This window comes from Scyliorhinus canicula, chromosome 10, assembly GCF_902713615.1.
Source record: "Scyliorhinus canicula chromosome 10, sScyCan1.1, whole genome shotgun sequence".
In the NCBI taxonomy this organism is placed as follows: Eukaryota; Metazoa; Chordata; class Chondrichthyes; order Carcharhiniformes; family Scyliorhinidae; genus Scyliorhinus; species Scyliorhinus canicula.
In genome coordinates this window covers 108,329,931-108,343,949 of record NC_052155.1, presented here as the reverse complement: position 1 = coordinate 108,343,949, position 14,019 = coordinate 108,329,931, and the positions used below count along the sequence as shown (strand labels likewise).

At 46.3% G+C, this 14,019-nt stretch overlaps 1 protein-coding gene across 1 annotated transcript in view; it reads right to left on the bottom strand.

Moving 5' to 3' along the window:
- The window catches only part of LOC119972134 (centrosome and spindle pole-associated protein 1), a 354,916-nt gene that overhangs the window by 266,239 nt on the left and 74,658 nt on the right, over positions 1 to 14,019 (bottom strand). The window contains exon 6 of the mRNA XM_038808467.1: positions 8,292 to 8,390. Within this exon, the coding sequence (XP_038664395.1) occupies positions 8,292 to 8,390 (99 nt within the window). The remainder of the gene's footprint in view (positions 1 to 8,291; positions 8,391 to 14,019) is intronic.

Sequence of the window (14,019 nt, the reverse complement as noted above, 5' to 3'; positions counted from 1 at the left end):
GAACCTGTGGCAGTTTGAGAGGCAGGGTGTGAACATAGAACAGTACAGCACTGAACAGGCCCTTCGGCCCTAACCTTACTTTTTAGGACACTACGGGCAATTTAGCATGGCCAATCCACCTAACCCGCACATCTTTGGACTGTGGGAAGAAACCGGAGCACCCGGAGGAAACCGGAGCACCCGGAGGAAACCCACGCACACACGGGGAGGACGTGCAGACTCCGCACAGACAGTGATCCAGCCGGGAATCGAACCTGGGACCCTGGTGCTGTGAAGCATTTATGCTAACCACCATGCTACCGTGCTGCCACAGTTTACTTATTTACTGAAGGAGTTTACTTATTTCTCGCATGTGCACCGGATGTACTCCCAGATTGATTTATTTGTGTTAGATAAGGTGCTGCGATGGGGCTGGTTGGATCGGAATATTCAACGATTGTAGTCTCTGACCATGCGCTACATTGGGTGGACTTGCGGGTGGCAAAAAGAGTGAGACTCCGTGGCCGCAGTGGAGTTTGAATGTGGCATTGTTGCCGGTTAAGGGGGTTTGCGAAAGGTGAGGGTGGCCATTTGGAAATATGTGGAGCAGAATAAGACAGGGAAGGTTTCAGCTTCCACGTTGTGGGAGGCACTGAAGGTGGTGGTAAGGCGGGAATTTATATTGATTCGGGCTTACAGGGAGAGGGTGGAGCAGTCTGAGAGCTTGAGATTGGTGGGGGACATTCTGAGGGTGGATCAGAGATATTCAGAGGTGCCTGAGGAGGTGTCCCTAATGGAGAGTCAGAGGCTCCAGATGGATTTTGGCCTGGAGTCCACAGGAAAGGCGGTGGGGTAAATGCGCAGAGCTAGAGGGGCGATTTAGGATGGGGAGAAAGTTGCAGGATGCTTGCACACCTGTGAAGGAAGCAGGCGGTGGCGAGGGAAATTTGAGGGGGAGGGGGTGAGGGACAATAGGGGCACAGTTGTATCAGAGCCCAAGGGGGGAACCGGGGCTTTTGAACCAGAGATTTTATAATTCGGAGCTTCAGGTGGGGGATGAAGTGGTTTTTGAATGGATTGGATTTCCTGAGGATTGCGAGACGGAGGTGCAAGGACTGGGGGCCCTGATTGGGCTGAGAGAGGTAATGGATTGTGTGGGGTCAAAGCAGGTGGAGAAGGCATAGGTCTGGATGAGTTCCCAAGTAAATTCCATACGATTCAGAGACTACAACGTGGATGCGGAGAAGACGTCCGACCGGGTCGAATGGGCATATTTGTTCGAGACTTGGGTTCAGTTGCTGTATGGCGCCTAAGACAAGTGTTCAGATGGACAAGATCAGCTCGGATTATTTTGGGTTACACCAGGGTACAAGGCAGGGGTGTCCTTTCTCTGCTCTTTGCCCAGGCGATTGAGCCACTGCAATGCGGCTTAGGGATTCAAGAGAGTGGAGGGGTTTTGAACACTGAGTTTCTTTGTACACTGGGGTATGGATGAGCGATTCAGCAGAGTGTCTGCATTTGGAAAAGAATAAGAAGCTGTCCATCGACTTCTTTAAGGAGTATTGCATCATCAGCGCAAAATTATTTGACGGTTGCACCACAAGTAGAGAAGGCTGTTCAAAATTAATAACATATGGAACCCTTGGCTTTATAAATAATGACAGTAAAATCAAGGAAGTTATTCCAAATCTTTATAAATCACTGGATGGCCTCAGCTGGAATAGTGTGTTCAATTCTGGGTATCACACTTTAGGATGTCAAAGCCTTGAAGAAGACACAGAGGAGACTACACTATAGGAAAGAATACAAATCAAGAATGGAAAAAAGGTACTGAAATAGTCATGGGCAATTTTAATGATCATATAGATTGAGGAAATCAAATTGTGAACATCCTCCAGGCTGCCTTAGCCAAGAGTGAATTCAGAACAGTTTCTCAGAACTATATGTTCTGGAATCAATCAGGGAGCAGGCTATTTTAGACCTGGCAATGTGCAATGAGATTGGATTAATTAATTAATTAAGTAAAGAATCCTCATGTTTAGAAGAGCAAGAGGCAACTTAGATGAGTTTACAAGAGTTTAAGAGACAACATGATTGAAACATTCAAGGTCCTGAGGGGTCTTGACAGGGTGGATTTGGCAAGGGGGTTATCTCTTGTGAGACAATCTAGAGCTGGAGGTCACTGTTTAAAAATATGGGGTCGCCCATTTAGAACAGAGATAAGATGAAATGTTCTCTCTCAGAGGGTTGGGAGTCTTCGAAATTCTCTTCATGAAAAGGTGGCGGAAGCAAGGTCTTTGATTATTTTTAGGCAGAGGTGGATAGATTCTTGGAAGCAAGGGGGGTAATAGGTTCATAGAATCATAGAATTTACAGTGCAAAGGAGGCCATTCGGCCCATCGAGTCTGCACCATCACTTGTAAAGAGCACCCTACCTAAGCCCACAACTCCACCCTATCCCTGTAACCCCACCAAAACTGTTTTTCTCTATTGGACACTAAGGGCAAGCTAGAATGGTCAATCCACCTAACATACACATTTTTGGATTGTAGGAGGAAACTGGAACACCCGGAGGAACCCCACGCAGACACGGGGAGAACCTGCAGACTCTGCAGAGACAGTGACCCAAGCGTGAATCGAACCTGGGACCCTGGCGCTGTGAAGCAACAGTGCTAACCACTTTGCTACCGTGCCGCCTGGTTATTGGGGTTAGGCGGGACGCAGATTTGAGGTTACTATCAAATCAGCCATGATCTTATAAATGGTGGAGCAGGCTCAAGAAGCTAAATGGCCTCCTGCTGCTCCTTGTTCGTATGTTCATATGCAGGTGCAATCACAGCATAAAGTTTACATTCAGTCTGACGATGAGAAATTTGGGTCAAAAACCAATGTCTTGAATTTAAACCTTACAACACCAGGTTAAAATTCAACATGTTTGTTTAAAACACTAGCTTTCGGAGCACTGCTCATTCCTCAGGTGAATTCACCTTCTTACTGTGCTCACCCCAGTCCAACGCCGGCATCTCCACATCTTGAATTTAAATGAAGGTAAATAGGGGCCTCACGGTAGCATGGTGGTTAGCATCAATGCTTCACAGCTCCAGGGTCCCAGGTTCGATTCCCGGCTGGGTCACTGTCTGTGTGGAGTCTGCACGTCCTCCCCATGTGTGCGTGGGTTTCCTCCGGGTGCTCCGGTTTCCTCCCACAGTCCAAAAGATGTGCGGGTTAGGTGGATTGGCCATGCTAAATTGCCCGTAGTGTAAGGTTAATGGGGGGATTGTTGGTATACGGGTTACGTGGGTTTAAGTAGGGTGATCATTGCTCGGCACAACATCGAGGGCCGAAGGGCCTGTTCTGTGCTGTACTGTTCTATTCTATTCTATTCTATAGTGGTATGAAGACAGAGTTGGCTAAAGTGGAGTGACAAAACAGATTTAAACAGTAAGATGATGGAGAAGCAGTGGCAGACACATAAGGAGCTATTTCCTAACTCTCAACAAAGGTATACTTCATCGAAAAAAAAAGACTCAACAAGACAGATGCAGCATCCAGTCCTAACTAAGAAAGATGGCATCATATTGAAAGAAAATCGGTACAATTCTGAGAAGATTAACAGGAGGCCAGAAGACTGGGAACATTTCAGAAACCAGCAAAAGATGACTACAAAAATAATAAAGAGGAAGAAATTAGAGTAGGCGTGGCCAAATGTTCCGAACTTTCTGATCATTTCCAGACATTTGAGAGCTGCATGATACAGACAACCTTCACAGACACATTTTTATTACTATTTTTTTTTGTTCATTGTCACATGTACCGAGGTACAGTGAAAAGCATTTTTCTGCGAGCACCTCAACAGATCATTAAGTACATGGAAAGAAAAGGGAATAAAAGAAAATACATAATAGGGCAACACAAGGTATACAATGTAAATACATAAGCACCGGCATCAGATGAAGCATACAGGGGTGTAGTGTTAATCAGGTCAATCCATAAAAGGGTCATTTTGGAGTCTGATAACAGTGGGGAAGAAGCTGCTTTTGAGTCTGTTCGTGAGTGTTTTCAGACTTCTGTATCTCCTGCCCAATGGGAGAAGTTGGAACAGTGAGTAAGACGAGTGGGAGGGGTCTGATTATGCTGCCCGCTTTACACAGACAGCTTTCTATGGTGCATCTGTTAAAGTTGGTAAGAGTTAATGTGGACATGCCGAATTTCCTTAGTTTCCTGAGGAAGTATAGGCGCTGTTGTGCTTTCTTGGTGGTAGCGTCAACGTGGGTGGACCAGGACAGATTTTTGGAGATGTGCACCCCGAGCAATTTGAAACTGCTAACCATCTCCAACTCGGCCCCGTTGATGCTGACAGGGGTGTGTACAGTACTTTGCTTCCTGAAGTCAATGACCAGCTCTTTAGTTTTGCTGGTATTGAGGGAGAGATTGTTGTCGCTGCACCACTCCACTAGGTTCTCCCTCCTGTATTCTGACTTATCATTATTTGAGATCCGGCCCACTTTGGTCGTATTGTCAGCAAACTTGTAGATGGAGCTGGAACCAAATTTTGCCACGCAGTTGTGTGTGTATAGGGAGTAGATTAGGGGGCTAAGTACACAGCCATGCGGGGTTCCTGTATTGAGGACTATTGTGACGGTGTTGTTGTTCATTCTTACTGATGTGGTCTGTGGGTCAGAAAGTCGAGGATCGAGTTCCAGAGTGGGGAGGCAAGTCCTAGGTTTTGGAGCTTTGATAAGAGCTTGGCTGGGATTATGGTGTTGAAGGTGGAGCTGTAATCATATTAATTGCTGTAATCATGACAGCAGTCCTTGCTGTCGAGATGCTCTAGGATGAGTGTAGGGCCAGGGAAATGGCATCTGCTGTGGACCGGTTGCGGCGGTATGCGAATTGCACACACTCCTGTAAGGAAACCGTCATATATTTCCTCTCTCATCTTCCAGGCTTTCTTTAAACACAATTAGGATCGTGGCAAAAAACAAATCTGTTTCACTGATGCTCATCAGAGCTAGCATATGCTCATTCCTTAACTAGCTTTGGCAGCCTTGGAAAATGAGTCGAGGTTAAAAACAAATTGTTTACCACCTACCGAACAACAAATTTGAATCAGAGTACCTGTGTGCCTGAGGTCTTGTGGGAGACAGGTAGCGCCCCTACTTCTGAGCCAGAAGCTCTGGGTTCAAGTCCCACTTCAGGACTTGATGGCCACAGAAGGTCTGTCAATAATGTGGCCGATCAGATTAATTATCAGCATGTAAACCCTTCCAATATGCCTGATGGGAGGCGGCAGAAGTGGGAGAATTTGCAGTCAGACATACTGCAGAGGCAATGGCAAACCACTGCAGTCCTTTGCCAAGCATGGCAACGGACCAATCCAATATTCCACAATCATCAACGTCCTCTTCCTGTACCAGGCTCCACCAACAGGTGCCAGAATGTGGCGACTAAGGGCTTTTCACAGTAATTTCATTTCAAGCCTACTTGTGACAATAAGCAATTTTCATTTTTTCATTTTCTTAATGCATAGTACCTGAAGAAGGAAGATTACCCGTGTCCCAATAGGTTCTTATATTCCTCTTCTGTATTAAACAGTTTCCTGCCTTTCCAGACAGAGGCTGCAGGTTGAAGGGTCAACTGTGAGAAGGTGGATTAGGAAGCCAAAGAAAATAGCACTGAAGGTCATACAACCCCAGGTAAGACCTCTGGAAGCTACAAATGGAATCTTGCAACAGCACTGAAATGTATCTGTTACCTTAATCCTCCTCCCAGTGCATCTGCCTAGCCTCGGATTCTCTCACGCTGTGAAGCTGTTCATGCCGAGGTGCTTAAGCCCCTTCCAATGCATGATTTACCGGGCTCACGGGACAAGGAATGAGCTGCAGTGTGTGTTAAAGAGTCACAAGCAGCTCACAAGTCATGGTTTGGTCACCCCTAATTACAGTTTGAGGGGAAACTAGCAAGAAATTTAAAAAATACAGCAAAAGCTTGTTATATAAAAAGGGAAAGAGCAGCTAAAGTAAGCATTGGTACCTTAAGAGGATGAGATTGGGAAATATGGAAATGGCAGAGTACTTTGCATCTATCCTCACACCAGACAACACACAAAGCGTTCCAAGAATAGCAGAAAACTTAAAGATTAAACAGCGAGGAAATGAAATTAACATGATCACTGGAGATAGAGTACTGGGAAATTAATGGAACTAAAGGCTGACAGGTTCAGAGGACCTGATGGCAGTCATTCTAGGAGCTTAAAAGAAGTGGGTGATGCATTGTTTGTAATCTTCTAAAATTCCTTGGATTCTGGAAAGGTGCCAGTGGGTTGCAAAACTGCAAATGTAACACCTCAATTGAAGAAAGAGTGGAGACAGAAAGCAGAAAATTATAGGCCAGTTTGTAAAAATGCTAAAATTCATTATTTAGGATGTAGTAGCAGGACATTTATAAAATAATGATACAAACAAGCAGTCAACATGATTTTGTTAAAGGAAAATCATGCTTGACTAATTTCTTAAGACCTCTCGGAGGATGAATAGATAAAAGGGATGTAGCATATTTGGAGTTCAAAAAGTCATTTTGTAAGGTGCCACATAAAGCATGACTAGGGGACTTTTGGTGGCAGCTATGTGGTGAGCAGTCGCACAGGTGGTGGCTCCCACCAGGGTGCTTGGTTTTGGCCCTTTAAGCCTGGCCCAGTTCACAGGATGGACCTGACCAAGGCGCAGATGAGTGGGTTCTTCTTGAGGGTAGAGGATAGGTGCAAGTGGTGTTCTAGGGGGTCGTTGAATCACACACACTCACGTTATGGTCTTGCCCCAAGTGCCTTAGTTTCTGTGTCTCCTTTTTTGATACAATGTCAGGATTCTAGGCTTTCAGCTGGAGCCGTGCCTGTTGGTGGCCATTTTTGGAGTTTCAGACTCGACGGTGCTGCACAGGGATGAGAGCAGATGGACTAGCCTTCAGCTCGCTAATAGTCGGAGGAGAGCTCTGCTTGGGTGGAAGTCCCCGGTGCTGCCTAAAGGCCTTGGCATGGTTGGGGGTCCTGATGGAATTTTTGCGCCTGTAAAAGATGAAGTAAGGGCGGTACGTGGCGCAGTGGTTATCACTGGGACTACGGCGCTGAGGACCCGGGTTCGAATCCCGGCCCTGGGTCACTGTCCGTGTGAAGTTTGCACGTTCTCCCCATGTCTGCGTGGGTGTCACCCGCACAACCCTAAGATGTGCTGGTTAGGTGGATTGGCCACGCTAAATTGCCCCTTAATTGTAAAAGAAAAATAATTGGGTACTCTAAATTTATTTAATAAAAGATCAAGTACACTTTGAGGGGGTCGGTGGAAGGGTTCTATTTGAGGTGGTAACCTTTCATCTCCTTTTTCAAGGAACCGATTACCGCCCGTTGTTAGGGAGGGAGGTTTTGTCTCTGTATTCTGCTTCAGGATCAGTTTTTTTTCATGGGGGCAAGGGGGTGGGGGGAGAGGAGGGTAGAGGAGGGGGCGGTTGTTATATTGTTGTTGTTTGTGTATAATGTACAATTTTGTCTCAAAAAAAAATTTTTTAATAAAATATTACTAACAAGATATACTTGCATTAGAAGTAGTTCAGTGAAGATTCACTGGGATGATCCCTGGAATGGAGGGGGTGTTTCTTGAAATACAAAAAATTCTGAGGATGTTTGACAGGATGGATGTGGAGAGGATGTTTCTCTCATGCGGAAATTGATAACTAGGGGGCACGGTTTTTTAAAAAAATGGGGCCTCCCTTTTAAGACTGAGATAAGGAGAAAATTCTTCCCTCAGTGGGTCATTAGTCTTTGAAATTCTCCTCCACAGAGACCGGTTGAGGCTCGGTCACTGAATATATTTAAGGTTGAGTATACAAAGTTTTTATCAATCTAATCAGCAATGATCTTGCTGAATGGCAGAGATGGCTCTCGGGCCCAAATATTCTTCTCCTGCTCTTATTTCTTTACTTCCTATGATCTTATAATCTTCCGAAGTTATGAACTGGAATACACTGCCTGAAAAGGTGGTGAAAGCAGATTCACTTGTGTTTTGTAATAGGAATTGGATGAAAAAATTGCAGCCTATGGAAAAAGAACAGAGTAGTGGGCCTAACTAGATAGCACTTTCAAAGAACCGGCACAGACACACTGGTTCACGTGGTCAACTTTATGTTACTATGACTGTATGTAAAATTTATCAACATACATTTAGTAAGATACCATAAACTATATTTTTGATTTGATGTTAATCTTAACTCCCTGCCGATTATCACAATTGATTTTCTTTCTGGATTGAACAGAAAATTGTCACCTTCGGTAGCCACTTGCCATTTCTTCTTAATTGCTCATATTTGTCTTGCTCCCTAAGAAACTGATTGTACTCCTGGCTTCTTTCATTTCTCAGTCTGTCCTGAAATAACATTCAAACCATGATTTAATGTATCAGCGAATTCAGGGAGATTAATGATAAGCAGCATACTTGACCAAACATTAAAGATCTACAATCAGCATTTCAAGATTTAAGCGTAAGTGAGCGAGGTATTAGGTAGTATAGCCAGAACAATTCAATTATGGGAATTATTAGACTGGCCTTATGATAATAATTAGTGTCATAAATAGGCTTACATTAACACTGAAATTAAGTTATTGTGAAAATCCCCTAGTCGCCACATTCCGGCGCCTGTTCGGGTACACTGAGGGAGAATTCAGAATGTCCAATTCACCTAACAAGCACATCTTTCGGGACTTGTTGGAGGAAACCGGATCACCCAGAGGAAACCCACACAGGGAGAACGTGCAGACTCTGCACAGACAGTGACCCAAGCCAGGAATCAAACCCAGGTCCCTGGCGCTGTGAAGCAACAGTGCTAACCAATGTGCAACCGTGGTTTATAAATCAACTCATATTTTACTATTGTCGGAAATTAAATTGGTTCATCCCTCCCATCCCCCACCCCTAAATTGCTTGAAATCTGCACAGAAAAGGAAATTCTGCTCTTCGGTTGAACTTCGTTACAAGGCGAAGCTGTAAAGATTTCAAAAAAGTATTTTGTTATTTAATTTCCTTTTTCCTTGATAATCATTTCATTGACAGCTATCTCCTGGTGGATAGCATTCATACCTCACTCATATTTGCTTATTGCTTGGTGTTCAGATTTGGTTTGATACGCTGTTTGTAAAAGGTAAATTCCATAGATGTCTCATGATCATAAACAACACTTGGTGTCTCGTCGACAGTATGGCCAGGATTAACAACTATCCTTTGGCGGGGCGCTTGGGCGGTGCTGACGGGTGGATGCTACTTGGAGCCCCAACAAAGCGGATTCCCCAATACCTTCCACCTTTACCTATGGATAGCGCTGCTCGGAGCCCCGTTTGTCTTACACCCGATTAGGAAGACTGAATCCATCGTCTTTGGTTCGCACGACATAGTCCTGATTACTGATTTCCATTTATTATGATCATGGCTAATCATCAAGTTCAATACCCAGATCCCGTCTCCCCATATCCCTTGATCCCTATAGCCCCAAGAGTTATATCTAATTCCTTCTTGAAATAACATAATGGAATGTAACCAAATTTCCTTAGCATTTTTATGCCACAATGCAAAAACATATAGGGAAAATTTTGTCCTTTCTTTTTATTATGATCCCAGACCAGACCTCAACAGTGGCTAGGATACTGTCCTGAAACCCTAATATTTTAGTTTATTTTGTAAGGCTGTGTGGAAAGAATACTTCACTCCAGGAGTGATTTCATGAAAAAATAGGGATATGATATTTTAAACAAAAAGTTATTATTAACACAGTTTTAAAATCTTTAACCTCACACCCGAAAATAGCTACAAATACCCCTGAAACAATGCAAAATCAGTAAATACAATATCCTTAATTACTATCTCTATTCCCAATTAAACAAGAAAAAAAAAACACATCTCTCAATCACTGTGAAAATAAAATTCACAATGCGAGTGGTTCAGGTCTGGAATGCACCATCTGGAAGTGTAGTGGTGGCAGCTTCCATCGAGACATTCATGAGGCATGACATGATTATTTGAATAGAAACAATGTTCAGGGTTACAAGGAAAAAGGTTGGAGAATGGTATTATGTTATAATGCTCAGTCGGAGATCTGATGAAGACACGATATGCTGAATGGCCTCCTTCTGCATGCCCCCCTCCCCACCATCACTACCGCACTTGCCTCGCTGGAGCCCGTCACCCTTCTTTCCCATGGATCAGCAAATTTGGCTTCCATAAGGTCAGTCCCTTCAGCCAAGTCATTACTAAATTAATGAGGCCCAGCACTGTGGCACCCCACTGCTTATAGTTTGTCCTCCAGAAAATGACCCATTTAACCCAATTCTGAATTTCCTATTAGTTACCAGCCCTCCACCCTCCATCCATGCTAATATATTATCCCTAACACCATGAGCTCTTAACTTGGGTAGTAGTGACACCTTAACAAATGCTTATCGGAAATCCAAATACACTACATCAACTGGTACCCATTTACCAAGCCTGCTTATTACATCCTCAATGACGACAAAGAAATTTATCAAGCCTTTTCATGAAACCATGTTGACTTTGCTGATTATGATTTTCTAAATGTCCTGCTACTACTTCCTGAATAATGAATTCCAGAATTTTCCCAATGACAGATGGTAGGCTACCTGGCCTATAGTTTCCTGTTTTCCTCTCCCTTTCTTTTTTTTGTTAAAATTGAGTACCCAATTATCAGAGTCACCCTCCCTTCCAGGACCTCTGACATGACATCTGAGAATTCCTGCCAATATCCCCTCAGCTTCAGACATGCCCAAAACATATGTACATGATTTGCCAGACTTTCTCCTAACCACCCACACCTGTCCTCCACCTCCTCAAAAATCTACTCATCTGGGCCACAGTTATATGAGCCCTGAGGACCACCTTGAACTGGATCAGGCTAAGCCTGGCACATGACGAGGATGCCTTGACTCTTTTCAGGGCCTTCTCCCATTGCCCAACTTCCAACTCCCCTCCCAACTCGTCCTCCCATTTCACCTCCCTGATTGGGACCCCTGCCCATTCCATCAATTCCTCATATATTTCCGAGACCCCCCCCCACTTTCCCAAACCCTGTTTTAGACATCACTTTATCCTGCAGTCCCCTTGGAGGGAGCCGAGGGAAGCTTGGAATCTGCCTCCAGACGAAGTCCCGTACCTGCAGGTTCCGAAATCCGTTCCCACCTGGCAACTCAAACTCCTCCTCTAGCTCCTCCAGGCTCGGGAACCGCTCCTCAATAAAGAGATCGCCAAACCTCTTAATCTGTGCCCACTGCCACTTCCCAAAGGCCCCATCCAGCCTCCCCAGAGCGAACCGGTGATTGTCTCAGATCGGTGACCACACCGACACCCCTTCCAGTCTCATGTACTGCCTCCATTGCTCTACACTCTTAGGGTTGCCACTAACACTGGGCTTGTGGAGTACCGAGCCGGCAAGAATGGCAGAGGCGCCGTTAACAGAGCCTCCAGACTAATGTCCTTACAAGATGCCGCCTCCACTCGCTCCCACACTGATCCCTTCCCCACAACCCACTTCCTAAGCATTGGAATATTAGCCGCCCAATGGTAGTTAATAAAGTTCGGAAGGACCAAGCCTCCCTCCCCGCGCCCCTGCTCAATAAAGAATCTTTTTCACCCTCGGGGTTTTCCCAGCCCATATAAAACCCGAGACCACCGCGTTCGCTTTCCTAAAAAATGCATTGGGGCTAAAGACTGGGAGACACTGAAAAACAAACGACAATCTCGGGAGGACAGACATTTTCACAGTCTGTACCCTCCCCGCCAATGACAGTGGGAGCACGTCCCACCTGCGGAAGTCCCCTTTCATTTGCCCAATTACCCTGCCCAAATTTAATTCATGAAGCTGCCCCCAGTCCCTTGCCACCTGAATCCCCAGATACCCAAAACTCCTTCCCACTACTTAGAACGGCATCTCCTTCAGTCTCCTCTCCTGCCCCCTTGCCTGGATTGCGAAGATCTCGCTCTTGCTTAGTTTGTAACCGGAGAACCGGCCAAATTCCTCCAGTTTTCCCATAATTCCTGCAATCCCCCACAACGGGTCTGTTATACACAGGAGCAAATCGTCCACATAGAGCCAGGCCCTATGCTCCACCCCTCTCTCACTATCCCCAAATGTTCGATGTCCTTAGTGCCATTGCCAAAGGCTCTAAGGCTAGGGCAAACAGTAGTGGGGAGAGTGGGCACCCCTGCCTTACACAGACTAAAATACTCCGACCGGACCCGTTTGGTCCTTACATTCGCCACCGGTGCCTGATAAAGCCACCGGTGCCTGATAAAGCAACCGGACCCAATCCACAAATTCCTGCCTGAACCCAAACCTTCCCATGACATCCAACAGGTACCTCCACTCCACTCGATCAAAGGCCTTCTCTGCATCCATGGTCACCGCCACCTTGACCTCGCGCCCCTCCACAGGCATTATCGCATTTAGGAACCGTCTAACATTGGACGTCAGGTGTCGTCCCTTCACAAATCCCATCTGGTCCTCCCCTATTACCTCCGGGACACAATCCTCTATGCGTGGCCAAGATCTTTGCCAGCAATTTTGCATCCACATTCAACAGGGAGATCGGCCTATACGACCCACAACTCTCCGGATTCTTATCCCGCTTCAAAATAAGGGAAATCTATGCCTGCGATAACGTGGGGGGGGGGGGGGGGGGGGGGGGGGGGGCACTCCCAGCTCCTTGGACTCATTAAAAGCCTTTACCAGGAGCGGCCCCAGCAACCCGGAGAACTTTTTATAAAACTCAACGAGGGTATCCATCGGGGCCGGGGCCTTACCCGTTTACATCGCCCCCAACCCGTCTATAACCTCCCAAGCCCAATTGGGGCTGCCAAGCCCTCCGCCAACTCTTCATCTATCCTCAGAAACTCCAACTCCCCCCAGGAATTGATTCATACCCTCCTCACCGGTTGGGGGTTCTGATTCATACAATCTACTGTAGAACTCCCGAAACACATCATTCACCACCAGCGGATCCAAAACCACCTTCCCCCTGTATCCTTTACTTCCCCCACATCATTTTTGCCACCTCCTGTTTCCTCAACTGATGCGCCAACACCCTGCAGGCTTTTTCCCCCTTTACTCTCCTCAGCTGTCCCTCTGCCTTACCTGTGGACAGGGACCCAAATTCCAACTGCAGTCTCTGACGCTCCTTCAAAAGCCCATCATCCGGAGACTCCGCATACCTCCTGTCCACCTGTAAAATTTTGCCTACCAGCCTGTCCAACACCGCCCGCTCAGTCTTCTCCTTATGTGCCCGGATTGAGATGAATTCCCCACCTAACAACCGCCTTCAGTGCCTCCCACACCACCCCTGCCGAAACCTCACCTGTGTCATTGATCTTTATATATCCCCGAATGGCCTCCCTCACCTGCTCACACACCTCCTCCTCCGCTAACAGCCCTACATCTAACCTCCATCGCGGCTGCTGGGCCTTTCCCTTGTTGACTTGCAGGTCTACCCAGGGAGGGGCATGGTCTGACACCACAATTGCTGAATATTCAGCATCCACCACTTCAGCCAGCAGCGTTTTGTCCAACACAAAGAAGTCTATCCGGAAATACACCTCGTGTACATGGGAGGAGAATGCAAACTCCTGACTCCTTGACCCCCCAAATCTCCAAGGATACAGCGCCCCCCCCCCCCTCCCCCCATGCGATCCATAAACCCCCCCCCCCCCCCAGCTCCTTTGCCGTAGCTGATACCTTCCCAGACCTGGAACTCGACCGATCCAGCCTCGGATCCAGAACCGTGTCAAAATCTTCCCCCATAATCAGTCAGATCCTCCTTCTCCTTTCGGTCTATTCTCCTTCATTAAGTCCGTAGCCTCCTCCGATGAGCCAAAGTACCACTCCCGGCCCCTATAGGTCACCCATAGGCGGGCTGAGTACAGTAGTCCAAACGTTATGTCCTTCTTGTACAGGGCCAACTTGACCTTATTAAAGGTCGCCCTCCTCTTTGCGAGTTCT